Here is a 27,004-nt window from a genome sequence, read left to right on the forward strand (position 1 = left end):
ACAGCTGCCACAGCAAGTGCTTATGAATATGTCTGCAGCTGAGCAGTTGTGTGATCTGTTCTCTGTGATTCTTCATCTTCGTTTCTGAGATTTAATGTCCAGCGCATAAATTATGCTGTCCTTTTTGTCGTGTGTTAACTGTGTAAATGCTTTTTCATTTCCTAATTGTTGTAGTAGAACTACATAATACCTCTGCAAATCATAAAGTCCAAATTGATAGCAATAACTTGCAATTTAGAACACAAAACATCTTTTTGAAACAAAAAAATCAATTTAAATAAAAAAAAAATCAAAATAAATAGAAATCGAATTTTTTGATTTAAAAAAAAATCATCGATTTTTAACAACCCTGCCTACAACACAACAGAGTAAGACATGGTGAATCTTTTGATACCAAATAACTGTAATGTGAATTTTGTTGCAAGTCAACCTTTGAGCTTTATGCTTAAGATGGGTTTGAATGACTTCCAGTGAAAATTGTGACATTTTCATTTTACATAGCGATATGGTAGCATTTTGAGCTGTTTTATTTTCGCTTATTTTGTTAGTTGTATTGTTGTATATTAAGGGTACTATGTTTATGTGAATAAGACATTCATTTTTGTTGGTTTCATGTAATTGTTATAATTGATGCTTTTGTTTAGGTGGTTGGAATAATAATCCTACCGTTACTCAGTTTAAGGCTACTTTTCGCAAACTTATCAGCCAATGTGGTGCAAAATCAGATGCTAGTAAGACAGGTAATGTTACTGCTCAAGACGAGATTCTCATCATACAGGCTACTCCAAATGTTGATCAGTTTGTGGAACTCAATTATTTCAGATGTCAAATTTCTGTTATAGGTAACAGTATAGTCTATATAGCTGGCTACATTGTGCAAAAGCTAACTAAAGTGCTGTCATGTGACATTGGCCCTCAGTCGCTGGTTACCACTAAGTCAAGTATCCAGTACCGACATCTCTGTACTCTACTTGAGCTACACACTAATGGAGGATTGGTGCATCCATCAGACAGTGTCATCAGGATCCTGCTAGTTGCAGATCGATACTTTCGTATTAATGCAAAGCCAGATCCACTCCATTGTGTGGTGTATGTTATCAGTAGTGTAGGACCTAGTGATGTGCTATGCTTTGGGAAACACCTTACGGACACAGCAGATGGCATATCCAACCACAGCTTCATTGATGAAAAACCTTATTCAATCGTTTCATGATTTTCGACAGCATCATTATGCCAAAATCGTACATTCAAACTGCAAGGTGCATCTTTGTGGCATACAATACTAAAGTAGTACTTTTTAAAGGCCAGTAACAATGTAATCACTGTAATATTCATCTGCAGCTGTTGTTTTGCTGTTATTCCTAATCTGATTTAGTTCTAAGAAACTTTGATGCACCTTGACTCATTATCCAGTGCTATACAAATCTCCTTTTACAGTTTCTGTAACGTGTATGTATAAGTTTAATCATCTGATTACACTAAATCCTGCATTTCCTTGTTTACATTATTTTGATTATCCTCTATTACAACTGTTTTTAATTTCCGTTTAGTTGTTGCAGTAGTTCATTCCATTTTTTACAGATACTGTATTATACATATCATACATCCATAAGCTATTAACATTTAAATCTTGAAAACAGTTTCTGTTTTGGCAGCATACCTATGTGTTGTTTTTATCGAAATACTTCACGTGCTAAGTTTTTCCATATGCATTTATGCATATGTAATATAAATTTCAATATAATGGAACAGTTGTTATTTGCCTGAATATATCATTTGCTGGGTTTATGCATCTGTAATACAACAGTTTGTATGAATAACATGGTCCACGAAAATCTATTTTACATCTACTTATCATTTGATATATCCCACTCCATATGTTATAAATAGGTTTTCTTCTATCAGGGCACTCTAAACGTTGTGTAGGAAGAGTTTTCATTAACACCCAGGTGGAAAATAACTATTCAACATGTACATTTCTGTCATTTTTCACCGTTTGTTTACAAACGGAACTAGCATTCGATTAGCTCTCCAATATGGCGCATACGTTACGTATCACTAGCAATAAGTCACGTGATTGCCATTCCAGGGGTTTTAAGTTCAATGGTGTGTACTCCCCTTAATAACATAAAATTACCATAATCATGAAACCCCTAAATTAAGTAAAAGTGATAAGAAAGATGAGAAACGTTGGCACAAAATGATAATACCACAGTTAATGTAGTCACTAAATAAAAAAGTAAGATTTAGTTTTTCCCATCAGAAAAGCCAAAGTGGTGCTCTTTATTTATTAGGCAATTTACATGTATTTTACTGTTCGTATAACATAAAATTCCTATTATGTAGACATTCTCATAACAAATGTTTTAGGTTGTAGGAACATCTACTGCATGATGATAGATAATCTAAACAGTAAAATGAACATGACAGTTCACTCAGTTTCAAATGGCCACCAGGATAAAGGTATTAAACTTGTTCCTAAACGCTATAGGAGGAATAATAAACAACAAGCATTCAACTAATTTCCATTATTAGGATAACAGCGCTCAAATAACATCCAATAACAGGATAATGGCACTAAAATAACATCCATTATCAGGAAAATAGCACTCAAATAAGTCAGTCCATAGAAACAAGGTGAAAATGTGAAGACAATCTTAAAACTAATTACATTTATTGACAATAATAGATACAGAGATAGCAAGCACTTATATGACATTAGACAGACAGCAATGAAGTTAAACCGACCAGTAAACAGGAGCTCATGAAGATTGGTAGAGTTCAGACAATCCGAGATTAGCATCACCTGACTCCTCTCCATACATCATGTTTGTAATTAGTTTGTAGAAAGAGAAGCCTGTCATTCTACAAACCATGTAGTCAGCCTCTACTAGCAACTTATAACACAAATAATAAAGTGAGTGAATGACGTGTGGTCTCCTGTCTGATAGTGACAGTGAGAATTTTTGCAAACGATGCTGTAATAATTTCTTCATATTTCAATTTAGGTTGAAGCCAATTTCGCATTAGCTTCACTTGGTTTGCTATACACTTAATGGTTATTCAAATAGTGCCAACAATAAATTCTTACTGCTACCCATGTCATATTCCATACAAACACCTTTACCGATCAATTGAAAAATCAGCAGTGTTAATAGTTCTACAGCATAAAAAGTTGGGAGATTTTGCATTTGTTGCTTTTGTTATTATATCTAAATAAATGATACAAACAAACCAATATTTAAGTAATATCAGTCTTTGCTGATTTTTGAGCTATTTCAATCGCAATATCACATATTTCAATCGCAATATCACATATTTCAATCGCAATATCACATATTTCAATCGCAATATCACATATTTCAATCACAATATCACATATTTCAATCGCAATATCACATTGCTAATATTAATCGACACAATAGACATAACTATAATCTATATCATAACTATATTAATAACTATATTAATAACTATATTAATATAGTTAATATAATATATTAATTATTATATTAACTATATTAATTAATCGACACAGTTATACACAATAGAATTAACTGCATGTTTATGAAATATTAGGTTAAATAGTAATGCAAGATTTTCACTAAGACTTGCTTTTGCAACGAATTTTACCCCATGACTTTATGATTTTATCTTAAGATACCCTGTTTGAAAAAATTCTACAAATTTTCTGACAAAAGAACATATTATGATAGTAGCGGGTGGTATTAAGTTATTTTATCTCACTAATTGTTAAATTTGTATCATAACAGCAACAGCTTGCATTCGTGAACAACAGTTCATGCTCAAAGATAGTACATGGTTATATATCATTTCACAAAGAAATCACTTCTGATTGATATAGTTTTTAGACTCACAGGTTTCATAAATGCATAGACTGCTGCAGTTATGTCGTTAAGTTGCCAAAACTAGATTGAGGACATTAATGAAATGAACAATAACGATGTAAAGGTCACATTGGTGACAGCATCAATTATATGACGATAACATGGTGGGCTAGTATAATTAAACCTTTTGCAACCACAAACGTTGTTTATCGATTTTGTTGAAAAACGACATAAGCATTGGTTTCGGTAAAAGTTTGTAAAGTCATTGCCTAGTAACAATAAAAAAGCATATGAGTGCTGTTAATTTTAAAGTATTGTCATTAAGATATTTATCTATAAATTACGATGTAAAACGATCACCTGAAGGGAATTTCTTTTTGTTTCAAGCCAAACTAATGTAAAATCGCGATTATATTGCAAAAATGTAAAATGGAAAAACCAGGAATAAACCTTTTATTTGATCCTTAATAATTAAAATAATAGTAGTGATTTTAACTCGAAAAAACTCTGAATAGGTACAAACATGTAAATAAAAGTCATGGTTATGGTAGCTCGTACAATGATAATGCTATATCCATTTGTGCTGTTGTTGTGAATGCAAGAAAAGTGCCTCATAATAGCAACTCTAATACAAATAACACTAGTGCTACTAGATTTAATACAGCGGTTGATACTACTGAGGGATAAAAAATAAAGCATATATAATGACACAGGATTGTAATGGTTGGAAAAATGCAACTTACTCAAGCGGTGACAAACTTTCATTGCTCTACAATTTTTCCTATCACTTGGGGTCCAACTTCACTTAACCTGCTGATACTCCACTGTTAGAATAATTTGATTAATCTTTCCTTCCTGTTGAGCAAGGTGGAAGTAATCTGTAGAAGCTTATAGTAGCATAATTTAACAAGTATTACGAGTATACACATGCAAAGTTTGGACTGCTGCAACCACAGTCCAAACTGAACTTATGGGAAAGTGCTACAGTGGGGCGACGAAGGGTAATTATAGGACTATGTCTGAACAAAGGTTTGTGAAAAGCTCCAAACAAAGTAACTTACTTCAATAGAAAGCATCACATCCAAACCCATTTAGTAATTATCAGCCCAAGTCGTGTATGTTCATATAATACCAACTTTATTGAACTGTCAACAAAAAATTACACAACTTTCTGATATTTCTGTGAGACTTTTACCTGACGAAAGGGTTTAGTAGATATGAATGCCAAGTTTGACATCAAATCATCAAACTTTATTTGTCTTTCTGAACAATTCTCAATTCACTCTCGCAGTTGTCTAAACCAATTAAAATGCACACCACCAAGTTCAATCACTACAAATAGGATTTGCATCAAATATTTGAGCAGTGGTAATTACTTATATCAATGATATACAGCCCAAATGGGGGCTGTATATCATTGCTTATATAAAGTAATAACATTATGGTAGCATGGTAATTACTACTGGCAGCATGGTAATTACTACTGGTTCAGGCACAACTCTGTTGATGTGTAGTTCAGCATTCAAATTGTATAAATAATTAAGTCTAAATCATTAAAAAGGACTGTTTCATTTGTTACTCAATACTTTGGTAATGTACACGAAATTGAAACAAACCTTATGATTTTTACACAACGGAAATCTTGTTCATGAAGTTAACTGACTTGCTTATTTCAGTTTTAATTTTGAAAACTCAACCAGCTTTAGCATAAACGTTCAAGTTTAAAGACAAGTTTCCACGTACTGCAGAGCTATGAGCGATCGTAGCCATTTTTAGCGGAATTCGAGGGGTCGGGGAAGCTATCAGTTTGCAGTAAAACAAAATACACGTATCGGTTTGCACACGTTGGTCGGACTAAAGATCTGAGACCTTAATATAGTATTTAGTTATTAATAACAATAGATAGGTTCAGATATAAGTTTTAGGTATAAATTTAGTATATAAATTTATTTCATAGTTCTTCATCTCAGCGCAGACGATAAAACTCTGAGATCGGAGGTGAATAATCTCGGTCATGTGATCATAACAAGATTATAACTCCAAAATACGAGTACATGTACATTGTATATACGTATATAGTGTTAGCGTATTAGAACACCGTATTAGAAGTCGACGTCTCGTGGCGGCTTTCCATAGAATTATACAATATAAATTGGAGAGCCTAACTTTTATGTACTCATGATCGGATAGTCGTTCAATCAGTCTTTAACGAAAGCGTTTTCAATTTTGCTAGTCTACTTCACTGGCTGCGGTCCTAGTTACTATTTTACATCGCATCGACATTTTTAAACTTGTCATCGTATTCTAAAACAATATGTTTGCCAGTATTCAATTTTTCAATTAATACTATAGCCTTAATTGGTTAGTATAGTCTTATGTGTCATTGTAATATCAATTTAATTTGATTTTTGTTTTGTGTTATATTATTTAACATTACACAAAATAGCGTTTGAGAATATAATATAGTGTTTATTCGTACAGAACAAATGATCTCGCGCGTACATTTATTTATAGCTATTATGTTTTAACAGGTTTTAGGTTTATATAGAAAAATGGTATGTTAAAATAGAGCTCAAAACCAGTCAGAGCTTTCACACACAACATATGGCTCATTTTAAAGATAATAGAAAGTATAAACACCGCTCAGAGCTGCGTGGTAATTGACACACTTGACTTCAGCACATAAACTTTCAAATAATCCGTTGAAAATATGACGAGTAAAATATTCCATGTTTGTAACTTATGTTGTAACTTAAGTTTAGACCAGGCGTTGCTAGCAGCTATCGCACCAAAATAGCATAATTTCGTAATAACTATATGACAGACGTTCTTCATAATCGGGAGGATGTGATTTTTTCCATAACAACACTTCATTTTTTTTAATTGCTACTCAAAATAATGTTAATTTTTCTAGTCTTGTGAATAGTCTATTACATTCGTATTATTGCAGCAATCACTCCAGTATGCCGTCTATCATGCTGCCAAAATTACACTTTTTGACAAATTTGCTGTCAGGCTTTTAATGCAATCAAGCAGAGTATGATTCCTATTGCTAAAAATATTAATACATTTGACTTGTAGCGCTTCAAAATAAGGTTTATTTGTCAGGTCTATAACTCGTGCATTGTATGTTACATTCGTATCTTTGTGGTTGCATTTGTCTACTTTTGCCGCTTCATACTTGGTTTAATTTTACCAGTTTACAGTTTTTTCATTGTTGTGCTTGTCATCATCTAGAATGACAAGCACAACAATGAGTCCTCAACACTGGATTATATTTAAGGTAACCTCATAATTTCATTTGTTTTCACATAATACATCTGAATTTCTAAACTTCATAGCAGATTGAAAATCTAGCAGGTGCAATCATCTCAGCATATGAACTGTCCAATATGCAGTGTAGAGTTTGAACAAATATCTACAAAATTACTTTGGGTGTGGTGTTACGATGTAGAACATCGAGTTACGATGACCCAGATTGTTTAATTTTCTGTCCTATGATGTGAAACATGATGATTTTTTGTCCTCTCTCTACGAAATATTTTTTGCCATATTATATCAACAAAAAATTTTCTTGAAATTCAAATTTGGTAGTTGGTGCGCTGATTACGGTTTAATAACAAATATGCCGATATGCTTTTCGCTCAGATCGCCCTAACAATGAATGAAAAAGATACAATGCTCGATCTCGCTCAGTTTGGCTTTATTAATTATTAGTTATTGTGAAAATGAAACCGGAAACAGATAGGTGATGAAATTTTAGCGATGAAAAAATTGAAGTTCAGTAAAATAGTTGAAAGCACGTACTAAAAATTAGCTTCAAGTATGTGTTTAAAGAGTAGAGAAAGCATAATAATATTATGCTTTATTAGTTAACTTGAGGTGTTGACTGATGTTTTAAAAAATGAATCAAGGAGATTGACCCACTAGAAGCTGAGATATAGCCAGCCAAACACAGGTCTACCTAATAAAGAATCAGAGGAAAACCCTTCAAAAATCCCGAAAACTGTGACGTATAAAATCGACTTAATGTTCGTGTGCCGGAGTTGTGCACCCTTACCGCCGTTACGTATAACGATTGTTTTGGCTACGAGATGTGAAACGCTTCTCGCGATAGTAAATAATTTACAGACTAGCTCTGGTTTCTCAGGAAAATCAAGCAAACATTCTGTGGTAAAGGCATTTGCCCACAACCCCTCGCCGTGAATTTTTAAAACATAAGAACAGATTTTGACCATTGTGCTTCAAATTTTAACTCGATCTCCACGGATATGCTCCGAAGATCCTCTGTTCAACGAACGGCGCGTGTATAGTCTATATGCGACATCCGCGGTTGCAGTTCATTTAGAATAAGATATGAGAATGTGAATTTTTGTTCATTCATCATTTTTCTATTGTGTATCTACTGCAGCATTTAGTTGATTTTCATGATTATCGTCACTATTAACAGACTGTAAGTTCACTACAGCCATAATCTTAAAAAGAATAACTTGACCGTGCTGCTCTTGCTGTAAGAAAAGAAAACGATAACATTTGATTTGATTTTTCTATTGATCTTTTATCTTATTTATGATTATTTTTTATGATTAATATAATAATCATAATGCATATTATACAAAATAATAATATAACTGCGTATAGAATAAATGATGTAACTAATATAATTTGTAGAAAGTGATAGCAGAATGTTGCAAAATAATAGATGCGTGTAATTATTTTATTCTACAACTAATCTACACGTCAGAGGGACTGGTTCGGAATTCTCAGAGCAATGATTGTTAGGCCCAATTTGATTGTTCTATACTTTCAGGGATTAAACCAATTAAAACGCCGTGATTGTTATAGGAGAGCGCATTAGTTGGCTTAATTGACCAACGGCACACAAGTCGATTTCATACGTCATATATTGATGATTACCAAAACACTTATTTTTTTTGGTAGACCTGTGTTTGGCTGGCTATATCTCAGCTTCTGGTTGGTCAATCTCCTTGATTCTTTTTTTAGAACATCAGTCAACACCTCAAGATAAATAATAAAGCATAAAAATATTATGCTTTCTCTATTCTTTAATTAGCTAAGAGTAAATTCATATAAGGTTAACTCGGCATTCATTTTATTCGTCTTCGTCAAAAGTAAGAACTCCTTATGGTACATACTGCACCTAGTACATTGTAATATTACATTTTATTGCGGATCATAACCGCTAAATACACTAAAGTTACTGTTGGTAACAAGTCACTAAGGTTAGCATATTATATGGTTACTAAAATTTTCACCTTACAATGCCAACACTGGAATAAATTAAAATCTTACGGCGAGGGCTCACTAAAATGTAAAGTAAGTTAGTTTAGACTTGGTCCGAATTTCAGTTATAGAAAGTTTAGTTGTGTATATTTATATAGTTTGCTGTCGTATCAATCAGACTTCATCACGTACTGTCAAGCCAGCTTCAGCTGCCTTACAATTGTTATCAACTTACAATTGTTTTTCTTACTGTACATCGTATCTTAATCAGTTTTTGCCAAATCATCACATTCATCGCGAATTGGCAGAGGAAGTTTTGCTTTTTAGAGTGCCAGTAGTTGTATGTTCATTTATAAAAGCAAATGTTTTTTGGTAGCTCCTCTAACTAAATTTCTTCAGTTCAAGTAATTTTCAAGTTGTCGACGCTGTACTGTCAATTTGCTCCTTGCAGGCTGTAGCATAGTACTTTGATTATATTTTATCGCTCAATTCACGCAAAACTTAGAATTATGTTGTCAGTTGTTTTTATGTTGAATTTTGTTGAGTGATGCAGACCTTCGCATATTTGCTCACCTGGGTTCATCAGATTTTCATTCAATTTCTCCTTCCTATTGAGATGACCTATATATTTTGTATGACCTATATATTGTACTAATAATATGCAGCTTGTGTTTAACGGCTACAACTGTTCGATTTTCTGTCAGAACTAAATTTATTGGAGTGCTCACCTTCGGCTGATGAGCTTGCAGTTATTGGAAATCTATGTGGCGCTGCAACTATCTGAATAAATTTGCACGCTCAAATCTATATCATCAAATACCTTTTGTTCAATATCCGAGCAGGATAGTCTGACACAGAACTAAGAGTTTTAACTTGGTACCACTTAATACCTCCTACTAGTCTAGGTTATCACTCATCTATTGCACTTCAACATCGTACTAAAGCTGTTCATGAATGTATGTATAACTTTTTGTTGTCACTAGTAAATCATCAACAAAAATTAGGTTTTTTATTACAAGCCAAAAACAAAATTGAGAAGACAGAAATTTGGAGTTATTGAATGAGGTGAACAAAAGTGTTTTAAAGTTGGTAACCTAATATTATCGCGGAGAGGCCGGGATAGTGAATTGTAGTAACAAAAAGTTCATAAACTGAAACATACGATAGTGGATGTAGTATGTTAGGATCACAGAATAGAAAACGATGTTTATCTCGTGTAGAACGATAAATACAAATATTTTGGACATAGTTTACACAGTATTTTATCACGTGTGACACAAATGCAGAAACGAACAAGTTTAAGATAAGGCGATAATATGTTCGAAGAATTTGAGATATGATGGGTGGAAGTGTGGGGAGCTGGAATATGTGATCAGAAGTACACAAGTTAATAATTTAATGAATGAGTCAGCAATCATTGGGTCCTACATTCTTTTCTGTGATTTCACTTCATGAATGGTAGTACTGAAAATTCAGCTACAGTCAAACTTCATCAAGCCAAGCTGTTTTGTTAGGATATTTACTTGGGCAAGTTCTTATAAAAACAAGTACATTGCACCTAGCTCAATTCTTTCTTAATACCCAAAAAAACTAAATGATAATTACTTGAGGTAATTACATACCACATTAAAGCAAGTGCATTATATAAAAATATGTAAAAAAAAACTAAATTTCATGTAAGAAATGGAACATATATGATCAATAAAAAAGAGGTTTATTGTCGCTTTACCAAGCTTATAAAAAAGTATTGGCGATTTAGAAGATGAGCAGTCCAAACATTAATATGGACCTAGTGTAACATTAAATCACTGTGTTGCACTAAACAGAATTCAAGGTTGCATTGTTGTCAGCTAATCTGTTTAACACGGTCGTCGCTACGATTTTATCTCTAGTAGATGAAAAGCTAGTAGATGGAAAAGGGCTTCAACGATTTAACAGATATATGTTTTTACAGGTTCTGAAAGTTGCCTTTGTTATTGTGGAAGGATTTTTTCTATCTCATATTTAGCTGCTGCGCTGTTGAAATAATCATACGAAATTTAGTGAAGTTCATGAGCATAGCTATTTCGTAGTGTTACATGAGTATGTAGTGATGTCCACCCTCTTGATTAATATCTACATTTCAGTCACATTTGTAAAAGTTCAGGCATAGACATATCAATGTTAGTTATATACTCTACATATCTGTCAAAAATTATTGCGTTTATCCTTATATCTTTTATTAAGGTTGTTATCCCTTTTTTCAGATTTCAGGGGTTGTAAGCGAACAATACCTGAGGGTGTATGAAAATGAACAGATTAGTATAGACTGTATTAAAGATGAGCATACACAAAATGTGAGCAGATTTTATTGGATAATATCAGTTTTTTATATCATTTGCGATTGTTTTTGATGTTTGAAGTGATCTGAATGTCAAAATGTTTCAAGATTAAAATCACCAAAACTTGATCGCGGTTAAAACGATGACATCGCTGAAGTAACGCTGATGTGGCAGGAAAAATTACAGCTGTCAGACTTACCTGATATTTCGTTGAGCATCCGCAGCTGTCTGTACAATGTACACCACTTCGGTAATGGTGATTGGCTGTAGCGGATTGCCAATCTATATTTTCCTTCATGATACAGTTGATGCTCCTACAATGTAAATAATCCGTTCTAAAAGAGCGTTTATGTTATAAGTATTTTATGTTATACTAACAGTAAAATACATTAAAATTGCCTAATCCACTTCAAGATTTTGTAAACTTCCAAACTCACTCTTTCGGCCATACAAAAACATAACTGGACTTGGCTTTTAATTTGTGGGCTGTACTGTAATTGCAGTATTATTGGTTTGCATCGACCACTTGTCTTCTTTTTCTCATAAATTTCGCTAGTTTTGTAGACAATACTTGCAGCCAAATTTACAACAAGTTGATGGGGAGCGCACATATTCGACGTCTATCCATAACGATTTGTTCATTTTTTCTAGACAGCAAAGTCCATTTTGGAAAGTGAAACTAGTAAAAAATATTTTATACGTCTACAATAAAACAAAAAAATTGTATTTTACTATAAAAAGCGGTGTCTACCTGTTCGTCATCTATCTGTATCTAAGGGGTCAAGGTTAGGATTAAAGATAATTTTTGGTAGTATTACCAACTCGTAACATTCAGATTGATAAGGCTGTAACACCTTCACCAATCGATCGCCTTTATGTATTTGTTAGCAATTGACCTATTCTCTGTTTTGTCGATACATCTGACGATCTATCACTATGAACTAGAATGTCATGGAAGTTGTATGTAATATATATAATGCTATACATACATTTTTTTCTCACCAGTGCGGCGAGAGATGTTACCATTCAAATCTATATGTTATCTGGAATTTACGTTATAAGAGGTATACCTTATAAGAGCGTCTACTGTAATCGCTGCGGAACTGGTATTTCATCGTTTCAGAGACCACATCGTATAATGAGAACACTTTGTCACGGACTATTGGTCGAAATAAACTTGGATGGGTTTATGATAGTATGAACAATGTCATCACAAACAATCACTGATCTGTTTGTGGGATTAACGCTTACATACCATGAGTCGGCGATATAGTGTGAACCAGCCTTAAAGATGTAGTTGCGTCAAAATTTAAGTTGATCTTAAAAGAAAGCATTTTTTTTTCTCTATCAGTTGATATGTTGTTTGTTGTGTTACGCGATCGCATTGCCAAGATATTTGAAGATTAAAACCGAAAAAATCTGATCACCGTAAAAACGCTCAGGCCACAAAAACGTGCCCAGCCTCACCAAAAATGATGTCACGCGTTTGGCAACCTCTCTCTATCTCTCGTATTCACATCGGCTATTTGCGATAAAAGTCTAGTCTTACGCGGCTCTATTGGCATACATCTTATTTTGTATTTGCTCGTGTTGGCTAGAATAAAATTTTAAATCCTGCTACAGATGCATTATTATGAATGTTTAAAAGGCCTCAAATAACGAAAATTGAAAGTTTGTTCTACTCACTTTCTCCAAATGTTGTGTAAACATTTGGGTACCGACTACCAATTCTACCGGTCTACGGTAATTCTGTCTAGTCACTTTATGTAGAACGCGGTCTTTGTATCAGCACAATTCTGCAGCTACCCATATAAACGATATACAGCCTCCCATAAGCCCCGCCCACATTATGTCGCCTATTACCTATTGCCTACGTACTAGTTTCTTACTACTAGCAAGCCACCTCTTTGAAAAGAATATAGACAGGGATAGAGTTTCAAGGATGAGAAGTCTGCTGCAAACTGGATTTGAACTCACATTCTCCAGTTCTGCGGACACCCATATACCATATCCGATTCACTACAATATTCTGCAAATCATGTTTTGCATTATCTTCAACAATATTATTTTATTACATAATTTTTACAAGCAAAAATATTTTCATCTTGGCATAAAGCTTTTATTAAAAATATTCATCAAGTCGTGGCCACTCACATAGAATAGTATTAGCTGATACAATAAGACAAATTCATCTACTGCAACCAACTCAAACAAAACATCATCCAGCACGCATTCAAGTCTTGCTTTCTCCTTTATAGCAGTTTCCACACTGACAAAGCTTCTTCGGCTGGTGGGACGACATAAACATTCTGTAATCAGTAAAACAAGTAAATGTAAACAAAGTAGATGCAATAAATATGTCATTCATAGATATGTCATTCTAAAGCGTATCTATTGACAGCTTCCAAATTGGGAGTTAAATAGATTGCGAGTGTAATTTTAAAAACGAATAAACATTTAATAAAGGCACAAGTACGCCAAGCCAACGATTCGAAGCTTTGGTTCTGGAAATTAAAGATTTGCAATGATCAATCGATTTTACCCACTTGCTACGAGTGAAAATTTTTTGTAATCATGACTCTAATTTACCAAAGAAAATTCGAAAAAAATATTATAGCTAGGTAAAACGGCAGATAAGCTATGAAACGATGATTGGAGATAGCAAAGAATTATCATTTTATTAATTAGTATATGTATTTATGACTATAAGAAATATTACATTTACTAAAGTATAGAAGACTCTAAGTTAATTTACCTCCATTCTGTCTTCTTCTGCAGCAAAACGCTGCTGACGCCTGTCAGCTTTGGCCATAGGCTGTCTACTCTAATCTTTTACTAAAAGTTGCTCAGATAACTCTGAGTAGCGGTCGCTCGAACTTGAAGCCATTTTAAAACTATGTATAACTTAGTAATTGTTGAAACGCGTTGAATCAGTAACGAGTAACGAGATCTAATTAATAGAATCTTCGAGATCACAGACAACGCGTTTTACGAGTGAGAACATTTATTACGGCCTATATAAAAATTTCGCACGCATGATTGGCTAACGAATCGACCTCATATTTATCGCTTGTGGTTTCGTTTCAGATAACAAGCTTGTGACGTCACGAAATTGCCACCCGCTGGAACGTGAGCTTTTTAAAAGAGGGCCTCATTCAGACGCATATATCTCTGGACAGGGTTGGTCTACAAAGACAAAAATGGCATCAAATTGTAGCTGATGTTTTAGCCTTTTATGGGTCCTAATTTCATTTTTGACGCAACTACATCTTTAACAGATTTTTGTTAACAATCCCGTAATGTCCGTTTTGGTCAGCAGTCTGTCAGCAAACCGTCATAGTCTACTGTTCAATTAAATTAGAGAAAGACAATAAATCGCCATGTTCATTTGATAACTTGTCACATTTTATAAGGAGTGCTTGATTCTTTTTGTTTGCTGTTTGTTTGTTGCAAAGTATGTTCCAAAACAAAACCTAAAACAGGCCGAAGGGAAATAGTTCACATCATAATAAAACTGCAATCGCTCTAGATTAGTTTAATCCCTTTCTGTATAAAAAATTAATTGAAAAATATAGTTATTAAAAATCAATGCGGGTAAAGTAGAATTTATATTACAAATGTCATGATAAAAAAAATTTTCAATTTCACAAGCGAATGATTATGCTTGTGTGTGACTTTTATGGTGTGTTTTGCAAAGCATTCGTTGCTAGGCTGGCACTAGTACTCGTGTGTCACAGCCCCAGTTATGTTGCCTTCACTCTGCTTCAGAATCCAGAAAATATTACAATCTGGGTCTGTTCATCACATTAAACGCAACATCTCAGTGACTTTTCTTCATCTCTGTAGGTCTAACTCGTGAGGAGTTGCTGTGGCAAACCCTTTGTTGTGGCGAGTGGCCAACATGGGGTTCGACGTAAACAGATTCCAAGGAGAGGTCGATGAAGAGCTGATGTGTTCTATATGCAGTTGTGTGCTCGAGGACCCATTGCAGGCTCCCCAGTGCGAGCACGCTTTTTGTGCTGTCTGTATTAACGAATGGCTAACACGACAGCCTACGTGTCCGGTTGATAGGGCAGCCATCAGTCCTGGTGACCTAAAGGTAGGCAAATACCATGTCGTTATTGATATTTGAACTGGTGTGTTATAATGCTGTCATTATTCTGATCTAGGATGGGACGGGGTTTTAAATTCGAGGTTATGTTGGGCCATGTTCAGGTAAAAACATTTGTTAACTTCAAGTTGTTGATGAGAGACTCTTATGTAGAACCGCCAAATTTCAGGTCATTTGAAGCATCAGTTTTCTCGTAACTGCTTAAAATGTACGTACGTCACTGCTAGGGCCTGGTCACTACGCTTTTATGACGAGGTTAGTCCGCAGGTTTGGGTCATCAGCAAAATGGCAAAGACCTGCGAGTCATACAACTTTTGTCACATGCAAATTTTCATCGAGTGTTTCATGCTTGCGAAAAATGGAAGCGGCACTTGCGAATTACGCGTAAGAACACGTGGTGCAATCTATTCCATTTTAAACATTTTTCACATTTTGGTAGTTCCTATTTTGAAAGTATGCCACTAAGCGAGACAGGAGTGCGCCGCTATAACTTCTGGCATAAAATTCTTTATCTTTTTAACATCGGTGTTAATCCGTAACTTATGAATACCCATTAACATACTGATTGCAAGGTAATTCAACGTGCACACAATTAAGTATGTTGCATATTAGTCTCAGCTCAAAAAACATCAATCTCTATCAGTCACTTAATGGCGTATAGAAAAAAGTTATATGTTGATTCTTTTTGAAACGATGAATTCATAACATAATGTTTCCACATTGCTCAACTTGAACATGACCCTACAGGACCTTCAAGGAAACTTATCGTCATGTGGAAAAATTTTAACCTCTAGAAACGTTTCTCCTACTCACTCCCTCACATCTTTCTCCCTCAAATCCTTGAATTTCGCTGGTCAATTTCAATAGCAAAAGAGGCTGTAAATAGCCAATGCCTTATAGTGAATTCTCTTGATTGTACATATTGCTGAAATAGGTAGATTATTATATTGTTTACTTGGGATCCAAGAGCTTTTTATACGTGTTATACAAGCAAAAGCACATGATTGCTTTTAGACCAGCGGCTGCCTGCTTTTGACAATAAGCTAGTTGGTGTTTGATCTGTATGCTAGTTTCTTATCTTCAATCTTATTTCAGCCTGTGCCAAGGATATTAAGAAACCTGCTCGCACGACTCTCTATAAGATGTGAAAATGCCAGTCAGGGGTGCTCAGCAATAGTCAAACTAGACAGTCTCACCTCTCACCTTAACGACTGCGAATTCAATCCTAAAAAACCAATATCCTGTGAGGCTGGCTGTGGACTAACTGTGCCTAAGGTAACTATAATAACCGGTTGCTTGGCACACGTAATGATAGGTTTTACCTTGGAATAGTTACGTTAAAAGTAGATTGTTGCTTTGGTAGATATTTGAAGTTTGTTAATGCAGTTGTTTCCACAGCTAAGGCATACGTGTAGTTTGGTTACCTACCAGTCAGTTAACACAGTTTACTAGAAATCTGCCAATTGTGGTTCTGGCACAAATATGGAGGTTTAGTACCTCGTTCAATCTTCCCTTCAGCTTTCCTTCAGCTTGATATACTTTCTCCTCACTATTATCGATCATCTAGTAAGTTTACCTTCTCACAAATGCACCAAACTGCAAGTTTTTTTGCACAGGTAGAAATATCTAAAGACATCCAGCTCTGGCAAATTCATAAATTCGGATAACAACTTTCTTGTTTTGCTCAGGATATTAGTAATGCGTGTCGCGGTTCGCATTAAGTCTCATGAGAATTATTTTAGCGAGTCATGAGCTAGTTCTATTTACTAGCTTTAAAAATTAAGTTTTCTATTTCTAGATGCTAACATAATTAGATATATATTTTATTAGTATTTTCTGTGTTAAAAGAATCCAGGGCAACAAAAATTATCAATCGGGTCAGTTTTTAGCTCTTGTATTTTGAATCACAGAAAGTTAATAATAAATTAATTGGACATTTAACGAACTACAGCTATCTTTTTTGTTCACTCAATAACTTATTTAAAGGTTTTGACCTACTACACACAGGTTTAGACCTATTACACACAGGTTTAGACCTATTACACACAGGTTTAGACCTATTACACACAGATTTAGACCTATTACAGACAGGTTTTGACCTATTACACACAGGTTTTGACCTATTACACACAGGTGTTGACCTATTACGCACAGGTTTAGACCTATTACGCACAGGTTTAGACCTATTACGCACAGGTTTAGACCTATTACGCACAGGTTTAGACCTATTACGCACAGGTTTAGACCTATTACGCACAGGTTTAGACCTATTACGCACAGGTTTAGACCTATTACGCACAGGTTTAGACCTATTACACACAGGTTTAGACTTATTACACACAGGTTTAGACCTATTACAGATAGGTTTTGACCTATTACACACAGGTTTAGACCTATTACGCACAGGTTTAGACCTATTACGCACAGGTTTAGACCTATTACGCACAGGTTTAGACCTATTACACACAGGTTTAGACCTATTACACACAGGTTTAGACTTATTACACACAGGTTTAGACCTATTACAGATAGGTTTTGACCTATTACACACAGGTTTAGACCTGTTACAGACTGGTTTAACATAACTTTCTATAATCATGTCAATAGAAAATTCAGTTATGTTTGATTTATTATTCATGTTTGCACTAATCAGTTCTTTCTCTGAGAGTGAAAACTTCATCATTTGTCTGACGTATACAGTACGGTAATTTAGAACAGCTTTCTGTTGAATTTGCTTCACATTGGTGGTTGTTCACATGTATACAGTTACAAAAGATTTCCGTCTCTATCATACGTCTCCCACCAATGCAGGCCAGGCTTCTTCTTATTAACATACCAGATTTATTCGAGTATAAATATGGTATACAATTCGTGCACTCTTAATTTTCTAACTTGAGTTGAAAGAAAAAACATTTTCAATTTTCAAGTAAATATTATGAATACTTAACTATTAGTAACACAAATGGTATTCATATAGCTGTTGTGACAAAACAATTTTGAATGAAAAATTATTTCTTGATTAGAGACGGATTATTTGTATAATCCATGGTTTATTTTTTATATTAACGAGGCTTTTTTATATTTACCATGCTTTAGGATTGTGAGTGCTTGTAACACTCACAATCCTAAAACGAACGTATTAGGGTGTTACGGTATCGTCAAAAAAACTGATGTTTTGCTGCCAACTGACTGTCGCAATGCAGTCATTTGGCCGCTTTAAAATTTGTGAAACGACCCTTTTGAGGCGTCCGTTCTGTCATACCGACTTCAACTAGCCATCTTGTCAGTCTTTACTGAATCAATAGATAATGTCTAGACAAGCCATCTTCAGTAAATTGGGCAACAACGCACTTAGCGACTACCCGTATTTCTATGTGTATAGCCAGTACCTTGCATTTTCAATTGAAAATCAGTACAAAATGTAGCGCTTCAAACTCGGTTAAATATTTTAAATTAGTTAGGCTAACGAAATGTAACCCGTGTACAAGTGGGTAGGGGGTAGTGCAAAAGGATGGGGGTGTTTGCGTGATGGGAATGATTTAAGGCATAAGAGTCTGCGGGCTATGTGAAGGTCTGTCTGGGATTTGGTAAAGGGAAAAAGGTATGGATAAGGGTTGATAGGCGAGGTAGAGAGAGGTGATGTCTGGATGGAAGAGAAACAGCTAGAGAGGTTGACCATGGCTTCACAGGGTTAGCAAGTGATAGTCTAGCTAGTGATAGTCTAGCCAGTGATAGTCTAGCCAGTGATAGTCTAGCCAGTGATAGTCTAGCCAGTGATAGTCTAGCAAGTGATAGTCTAGCCAGTGATAGTCTAGCCAGTGATAGTCTAGCAAGTGATAGTCTAGCAAGTGATAGTCTAGCCAGTGATAGTCTAGCAAGTGATAGTCTAGCTAGTGATAGTCTAGCCAGTGATAGTCTAGCCAGTGATAGTCTAGCCAGTGATAGTCTAGCCAGTGATAGTCTAGCCAGTGATAGTCTAGCCAGTGATAGTCTAGCAAGTGACGTGATCTTGCTTGAAATTATCTTTTCTGGTATGCCAGTGAGGCTTCTCTCTTTATTCTACGTTTGTTGCAGACTTGGCAGGTGTAAGTATTAAAATATCGTAAGTAAGTATTAAAATACCGCTCTAATTTTCTAAAATGAGGTTTTGCAGGCATGTTTACAAGAGAGCTGTTGTGTGTTATCAAGCTTTTGATAAAATGGATGAAATAAGGGAAAGATAACTGGTAAATGGACTCATTTTATACTCAAAACGTCATATAGAAGAGAAAACGCAAATGACCCATTTCATTGATGCTCAAATGGTGTGCTGTCGGCAGCTCATATGAATTATCTTATGAAGATCAGCGTTTTTGGTGCATGAAAACAGCTGGAATTCTGCAAAACGTTGTCAGTGAGTGCTGTTTCTGGGAACTCACACAACCTTTGTTCGGTCTGAACAGTTATTGAGTATTCTTCACACAGACCGTGTATTCTTGTAATCCCGTGTCTATGGTTTACAGAAATCGCCATGGCGTGGCAGTTTTATTGCTGGTAAATAAATGAACAGCAAAAGTACAGGGACAAGCTGTATCGATTGACACAAGGGCGGAGACTAGAGCGCAATCTTTGCCAAATTGTATCATTATGGTTAAAGGATTCATGAGAAAACAACTCCATATCAATACAATACAGTAATCGTTAGATGGTATGAATTTTTATCAGAAATGTTATTGCAGGAAGGGTTATACAGCTGACCACTATTGGTTTTATTGGTTTTTTTACCTGGGTTGTTAAAAAGTTAGGTGAAAGTCCAACATCGGCCTTGCTTTGTGTTGGTCAAATTGAAATTGCGTACAACGAAAAGCAAATCTTTTCAGGATGAAATGGAAACACATAACTGCGTTAAGGAGCTGCGAGGGGCCTTGCAAGCCAGTAACAACAAACTGACTAATGTGCAAATACAAGTCACTGATCTAAAAAACCAAGTTAAGGAGCAGGAGAGAGAAGTAAGTCTGTTTGGATCCTGTCAATTTATTTGTTCAGCAGGCTTATTTTTCTGTTTTGTATTCCTGTAATTGCTAATCGATGATTAGGCTAGCAGGCTTTGAGTTTCATGATGACATACTGCTTCAATTCCTGCTAATCAGCAAAGTTGCTATGGCCGACAGGTGCAACCACGACGGCCTCAAAACTGGCCACCTGGCAGTTTTAAGGGCCAGCTACAAATGTGCATTTAAAAAAGAAAAACATCTGCTCTATATGGTAGACTGCGTGATATTAAAATGCCCACATTGTGGTCTCTCACTCACCTTTGCCTTCCTTCAACAGATTCGCATGCTAAAGGAGTTCATGCGGGCGATGAGGAACAACAATCCAAGGATTAGGGAGATTCATGCAGATGTTGAGAATGACGAGATCTTGCGTTGGGTTTCTACTTTACAAGCTGCCAGGGTTACCCGGTATGTTGGTAATTCTATCTGATGGCTGTTTAACCTTTTGCTAAAGCAAGTAAGATGTAACTAAAAGAAGCAAAGTAGGTTTAACATTTATTTCTTATCAAAAATGTATGTAACTATAATTGAACTGTATTATTTTTGTTTCGTTCTTATAATTTCCTGGAGTCGACTCGCTTGTCGGTTCCATGGCGAACAATTGCGCTTCTTTTTTGTGATCAAATTTTGTTACGATTTTGTTCCTGCAATAGGAGAGGATGTAGATCTTCTTGATAATCATCAGCCTTATTCAATTGTTACCTCGCTAAATCCTAGTTTTTTTGTCATTAAATCGTTTGATTATATCTAGTTGAGTATCTAAAGTCATGCTTTTACATTAGAGTTTGATTATATCTAGTTTAGTCTCTAAAGTCATGCTTTTACCTTAGAGTTTGATTATATCTAGTTTAGTCTCTAAAGTCATGCTTTGACATCAGAGTTTGATTATATCTAGTTTAGTCTCTAAAGTCATGCTTTTACATTAGAGTTTGATTATATCTAGTTTAGTCTCTAAAGTCATGCTTTTACATTAGTTTCTTTTCTTCCATAATTAAAAAAATCAAAAGACAAATCAAATGGCGTAGCGCAGACCGTAAGTGAGGCAGACATCTTGCTTCGCCGATTGTTGCTGCGTGATTGAGAGATAAAATTGATGCGGGGTTAAATGAAAAAAGCATGATAGTCCAAACCACGGCCATGTATATTAAGTAGGGTCTCAAGCGTCTAGGGTCTCAAAGTTTTTGGCCACGCTAATTAAAACCACGTTTTTCAAAGCCACACATTTTTCAAAACCGTACTAACCAAGGAATTGCTGTGAAAGTAAATAGGACTATTGCAGTATCTAATATCGAACTGTGAACGCGCGGTATGACGGACTCAGATGATCTCAAAGGGATTTGTTCGACTTGAGTTACAGAAAGAGGCTGATCGTCAATAGACCTTTTTGACTGCTGTTAAATTTGTCTACAACACGTTACCAATCTGAACTATGGATAAAAGCCTACTCTGTATGATAAGAATAAAAATATTACAATTTTGTCGATGAATGAGTTCCTGTTTCAAAACCTGGGAAACTCTATTGTATAACATTTATAACACTGATGTTAACATCCTCCATAGTTTTTCTCATGGGGAGTAGATTTTTGCTGATATATGACCACATGTGTGCTTGTATTAGTTGCTAATGTATGCTGCTAACACGCTGTCCTTGTGATGCAAGTCTTGCTATAGCTATAATCAAAGTTACATTGTTGTAAAATTAGTAGTAAAGCTTTGTTTGGTGTGTGCAGGTGGGGTGGCATGATATCCACCCCTGATGCTGTCCTACAAGCTGTGATAAAAAGAGCGTTGATAGACTCCGGATGCCCTGACCACATCATACAGGAGCTGATGGAGAATGCACATGAAAGGCGCTGGCCACCCGGCCTTTCAACTCTCGAGACGAGACAACTCCACAGGAGGCAGTATGAGAACTATGTTACCAAACGCATTCCCGGCAAGCAGGTGGGTATTACTCCTGTATTTTTCCGTTTTACATGCTTCACTGCAGGTGTCTCTGCCATAAACCGTAAGCCATGGTTACATAGGATAATGTATATGCTACAAGCATTCTATGACATCATTTCATTTGCTTATTTTTGGGATTTCGGCGAATGGCATATCAGCATCTTCGTGCTGTCAGCGTATTCAACACAGTAACTACCAAATTTGAATTTCGAGAGTCATTTTTGTTGATGTCGTATGCCAAAAAAATGCGTAACAAGAGGATGTAAACACATCGTAAGACAAGAAAACCATAAAATAAGAACTCCGTAACCTGCACTGTGTAATAAAGGTATATATGGTGTATAAGGTATATATGGTGTATAAGGTATATATGGTGTATAAGGTATATATGGTGTATAAGGTATATATGGTGTATAAGGTATATATGGTGTATAAGGTATATATGGTGTATAAGGTATATATGATGTATAAGGTATATATGGTGTATAAGGTATATATGGTGTATAAGGTATATATGGTGTATAAGGTATATATGGTGTATAAGGTATATATGGTGTATAAGGTATATATGGTGTATAAGGTATATATGGTGTATAAGGTATATATGGTGTATAAGGTATATATGGTGTATAAGGTATATATGATGTATAAGGTATATATGGTGTATAAGGTATATATGGTGTATAAGGTATATATGGTGTATAAGGTATATATGGTGTATAAGGTATATAGGATGTATAAGGTATATATGGTGTATAAGGTATATATGATGTATAAGGTATATATGGTGTATAAGGTATATATGGTGTATAAGGTATATATGGTGTATAAGGTATATATGGTGTATAAGGTATATATGGTGTATAAGGTATATATGGTGTATAAGGTATATATGGTGTATAAGGTATATATGGTGTATAAGGTATATATGGTGTATAAGGTATATATGGTGTATAAGGTATATATGGTGTATAAGGTATATATGGTGTATAAGGTATATATGATGTATAAGGTATATATGGTGTATAAGGTATATATGATGTATAAGGTATATATGGTGTATAAGGTATATATGGTGTATAAGGTATATATGGTGTATAAGGTATATATGGTGTATAAGGTATATATGATGTATAAGGTATATAAGGTGTATAAGGTATATATGGTGTATAAGGTATATATGGTGTATAAGGTATATAAGGTATATATGGTGTATAAGGTATATATGGTATATATGGTGTATAAGGTATATATGGTGTATAAGGTATATATGGTGTATAAGGTATATAAGGTATATATGGTGTATAAGGTATATATGGTGTATAAGGTATATATGGTGTATAAGGTATATATGATGTATAAGGTATATATGGTGTATAAGGTATATATGGTGTATAAGGTATATATGGTGTATAAGGTATATATGGTGTATAAGGTATATATGATGTATAAGGTATATATGGTGTATAAGGTATATATGGTGTATAAGGTATATATGGTGTATCAGGTATATATGGTGTATAAGGTATATATGGTGTATAAGGTATATATGGTGTATAAGGTATATATGGTGTATAAGGTATATATGGTGTATAAGGTATATATGATGTATAAGGTATATAAGGTGTATAAGGTATATAAGGTATATATGGTGTATAAGGTATATATGGTGTATAAGGTATATATGATGTATAAGGTATATATGATGTATAAGGTATATATGATGTATAAGGTATATATGGTGTATAAGGTATATATGATGTATAAGGTATATATGGTGTATAAGGTATATATGGTGTATAAGGTATATATGGTGTATAAGGTATATATGGTGTATAAGGTATATATGGTGTATAAGGTATATATGGTGTATAAGGTATATATGATGTATAAGGTATATATGGTGTATAAGGTATATATGGTGTATAAGGTATATATGGTGTATAAGGTATATATGGTGTATAAGGTATATATGATGTATAAGGTATATATGGTGTATAAGGTATATATGGTGTATAAGGTATATATGGTGTATAAGGTATATATGGTGTATAAGGTATATATGGTGTATAAGGTATATATGGTGTATAAGGTATATATGGTGTATAAGGTATATATGGTGTATAAGGTATATATGGTGTATAAGGTATATATGGTGTATAAGGTATATATGGTGTATAAGGTATATATGGTGTATAAGGTATATATGGTGTATAAGGTATATATGGTGTATAAGGTATATATGGTGTATAAGGTATATATGGTGTATAAGGTATATATGGTGTATAAGGTATATATGATGTATAAGGTATATATGTGTATAAGGTATATATGATGTATAAGGTATATATGATGTATAAGGTATATATGGTGTATAAGGTATATATGGTGTATAAGGTATATATGGTGTATAAGGTATATATGGTGTATAAGGTATATATGGTGTATAAGGTATATATGGTGTATAAGGTATATATGGTGTATAAGGTATATATGGTGTATAAGGTATATATGATGTATAAGGTATATATGGTGTATAAGGTATATATGATGTATAAGGTATATATGGTGTATAAGGTATATATGATGTATAAGGTATATATGGTGTATAAGGTATATATGGTGTATAAGGTATATATGGTGTATAAGGTATATATGGTGTATAAGGTATATATGGTGTATAAGGTATATATGGTGTATAAGGTATATATGGTGTATAAGGTATATATGGATGTATAAGGTATATATGGTGTATAAGGTATATATGGTGTATAAGGTATATATGGTGTATAAGGTATATATGGTGTATAAGGTATATATGGTGTATAAGGTATATATGGTGTATAAGGTATATATGGTGTATAAGGTATATATGGTGTATAAGGTATATATGATGTATAAGGTATATATGGTGTATAAGGTATATATGGTGTATAAGGTATAATGGTGTATAAGGTATATATGGTGTATAAGGTATATATGGTGTATAAGGTATATATGGTGTATAAGGTATATATGGTGTATAAGGTATATATGGTGTATAAGGTATATATGGTGTATAAGGTATATATGGTGTATAAGGTATATATGGTGTATAAGGTATATATGGTGTATAAGGTATATATGGTGTATAAGGTATATATGGTGTATAAGGTATATATGGTGTATAAGGTATATATGGTGTATAAGGTATATATGGTGTATAAGGTATATATGGTGTATAAGGTATATATGTGTATAAGGTATATATGGTGTATAAGGTATATATGGTGTATAAGGTATATATGGTGTATAAGGTATATATGGTGTATAAGGTATATATGGTGTATAAGGTATATATGTGTATAAGGTATATATGGATGTATAAGGTATATATGGTGTATAAGGTATATATGGTGTATAAGGTATATATGGTGTATAAGGTATATATGGTGTATAAGGTATATATGGTGTATAAGGTATATATGGTGTATAAGGTATATATGGTGTATAAGGTATATATGGTGTATAAGGTATATATGGTGTATAAGGTATATATGGTGTATAAGGTATATATGGTGTATAAGGTATATATGGTGTATAAGGTATATATGGTGTATAAGGTATATATGGTGTATAAGGTATATATGGTGTATAAGGTATATATGGTGTATAAGGTATATATGGTGTATAAGGTATATATGGTGTATAAGGTATATATGGTGTATAAGGTATATATGGTGTATAAGGTATATATGGTGTATAAGGTATATATGGTGTATAAGGTATATATGGTGTATAAGGTATATATGGTGTATAAGGTATATATGGTGTATAAGGTATATATGGTGTATAAGGTATATATGGTGTATAAGGTATATATGGTGTATAAGGTATATATGGTGTATAAGGTATATATGGTGTATAAGGTATATATGGTGTATAAGGTATATATGGTGTATAAGGTATATATGGTGTATAAGGTATATATGGTGTATAAGGTATATATGGTGTATAAGGTATATATGGTGTATAAGGTATATATGGTGTATAAGGTATATATGGTGTATAAGGTATATATGTGTATAAGGTATATATGGTGTATAAGGTATATATGGTGTATAAGGTATATATGGTGTATAAGGTATATATGGTGTATAAGGTATATATGGTGTATAAGGTATATATGGTGTATAAGGTATATATGGTGTATAAGGTATATATGGTGTATAAGGTATATATGGTGTATAAGGTATATATGGTGTATAAGGTATATATGGTGTATAAGGTATATATGGTGTATAAGGTATATATGGTGTATAAGGTATATATGGTGTATAAGGTATATATGGTGTATAAGGTATATATGGTGTATAAGGTATATATGGTGTATAAGGTATATATGGTGTATAAGGTATATATGGTGTATAAGGTATATATGGTGTATAAGGTATATATGGTGTATAAGGTATATATGGTGTATAAGGTATATATGGTGTATAAGGTATATATGGTGTATAA

The 27,004-nt window shown here is 34.0% G+C and overlaps 2 protein-coding genes and 1 long non-coding RNA gene across 4 annotated transcripts in view; 2 read left to right on the forward strand and 1 right to left on the reverse strand.

Moving 5' to 3' along the window:
• LOC137404144 (uncharacterized) overlaps positions 1-5,812 on the reverse strand; it is a 28,465-nt gene extending 22,653 nt beyond the window's left edge. The window contains exons 1-3 of one of the 2 annotated variants that reach the window (XR_010979655.1): positions 5,465-5,812; positions 4,592-4,703; positions 2,749-2,865 (exon numbers count right to left, since the gene is read on the reverse strand). This is a non-coding gene — a long non-coding RNA (uncharacterized lncRNA). Of the gene's footprint in view, positions 1-2,748; positions 2,866-4,591; positions 4,704-5,043; positions 5,164-5,464 lie in introns of those variants that run through there. The other variant, XR_010979654.1, reaches the window with a different exon arrangement.
• A 284-nt stretch (positions 5,813-6,096) lies between these two features.
• The window catches only part of LOC137403627 (E3 ubiquitin-protein ligase NRDP1-like), a 26,260-nt gene continuing 5,352 nt past the window's right edge, over positions 6,097-27,004 (forward strand). The window contains exons 1-6 of the mRNA XM_068089604.1: positions 6,097-6,209; positions 15,260-15,512; positions 16,620-16,799; positions 20,384-20,512; positions 20,835-20,965; positions 22,288-22,501. Of these exons, the coding sequence (XP_067945705.1) occupies positions 15,315-15,512; positions 16,620-16,799; positions 20,384-20,512; positions 20,835-20,965; positions 22,288-22,501 (852 nt within the window). The 5' untranslated portion in view covers positions 6,097-6,209; positions 15,260-15,314. The remainder of the gene's footprint in view (positions 6,210-15,259; positions 15,513-16,619; positions 16,800-20,383; positions 20,513-20,834; positions 20,966-22,287; positions 22,502-27,004) is intronic.
• On the forward strand, positions 16,833-18,109 carry LOC137404072 (uncharacterized). Its single transcript, XM_068090228.1, has 2 exons — positions 16,833-16,839; positions 17,532-18,109. The coding sequence occupies exons 1-2, from the start codon at positions 16,833-16,835 to the stop codon at positions 18,107-18,109; spliced, it is 585 nt and encodes a 194-aa protein (XP_067946329.1).

The sequence above is a fragment of the Watersipora subatra genome, chromosome 9 (genome assembly GCF_963576615.1).
Source record: "Watersipora subatra chromosome 9, tzWatSuba1.1, whole genome shotgun sequence".
Classification (NCBI taxonomy): Eukaryota; Metazoa; Bryozoa; class Gymnolaemata; order Cheilostomatida; family Watersiporidae; genus Watersipora; species Watersipora subatra.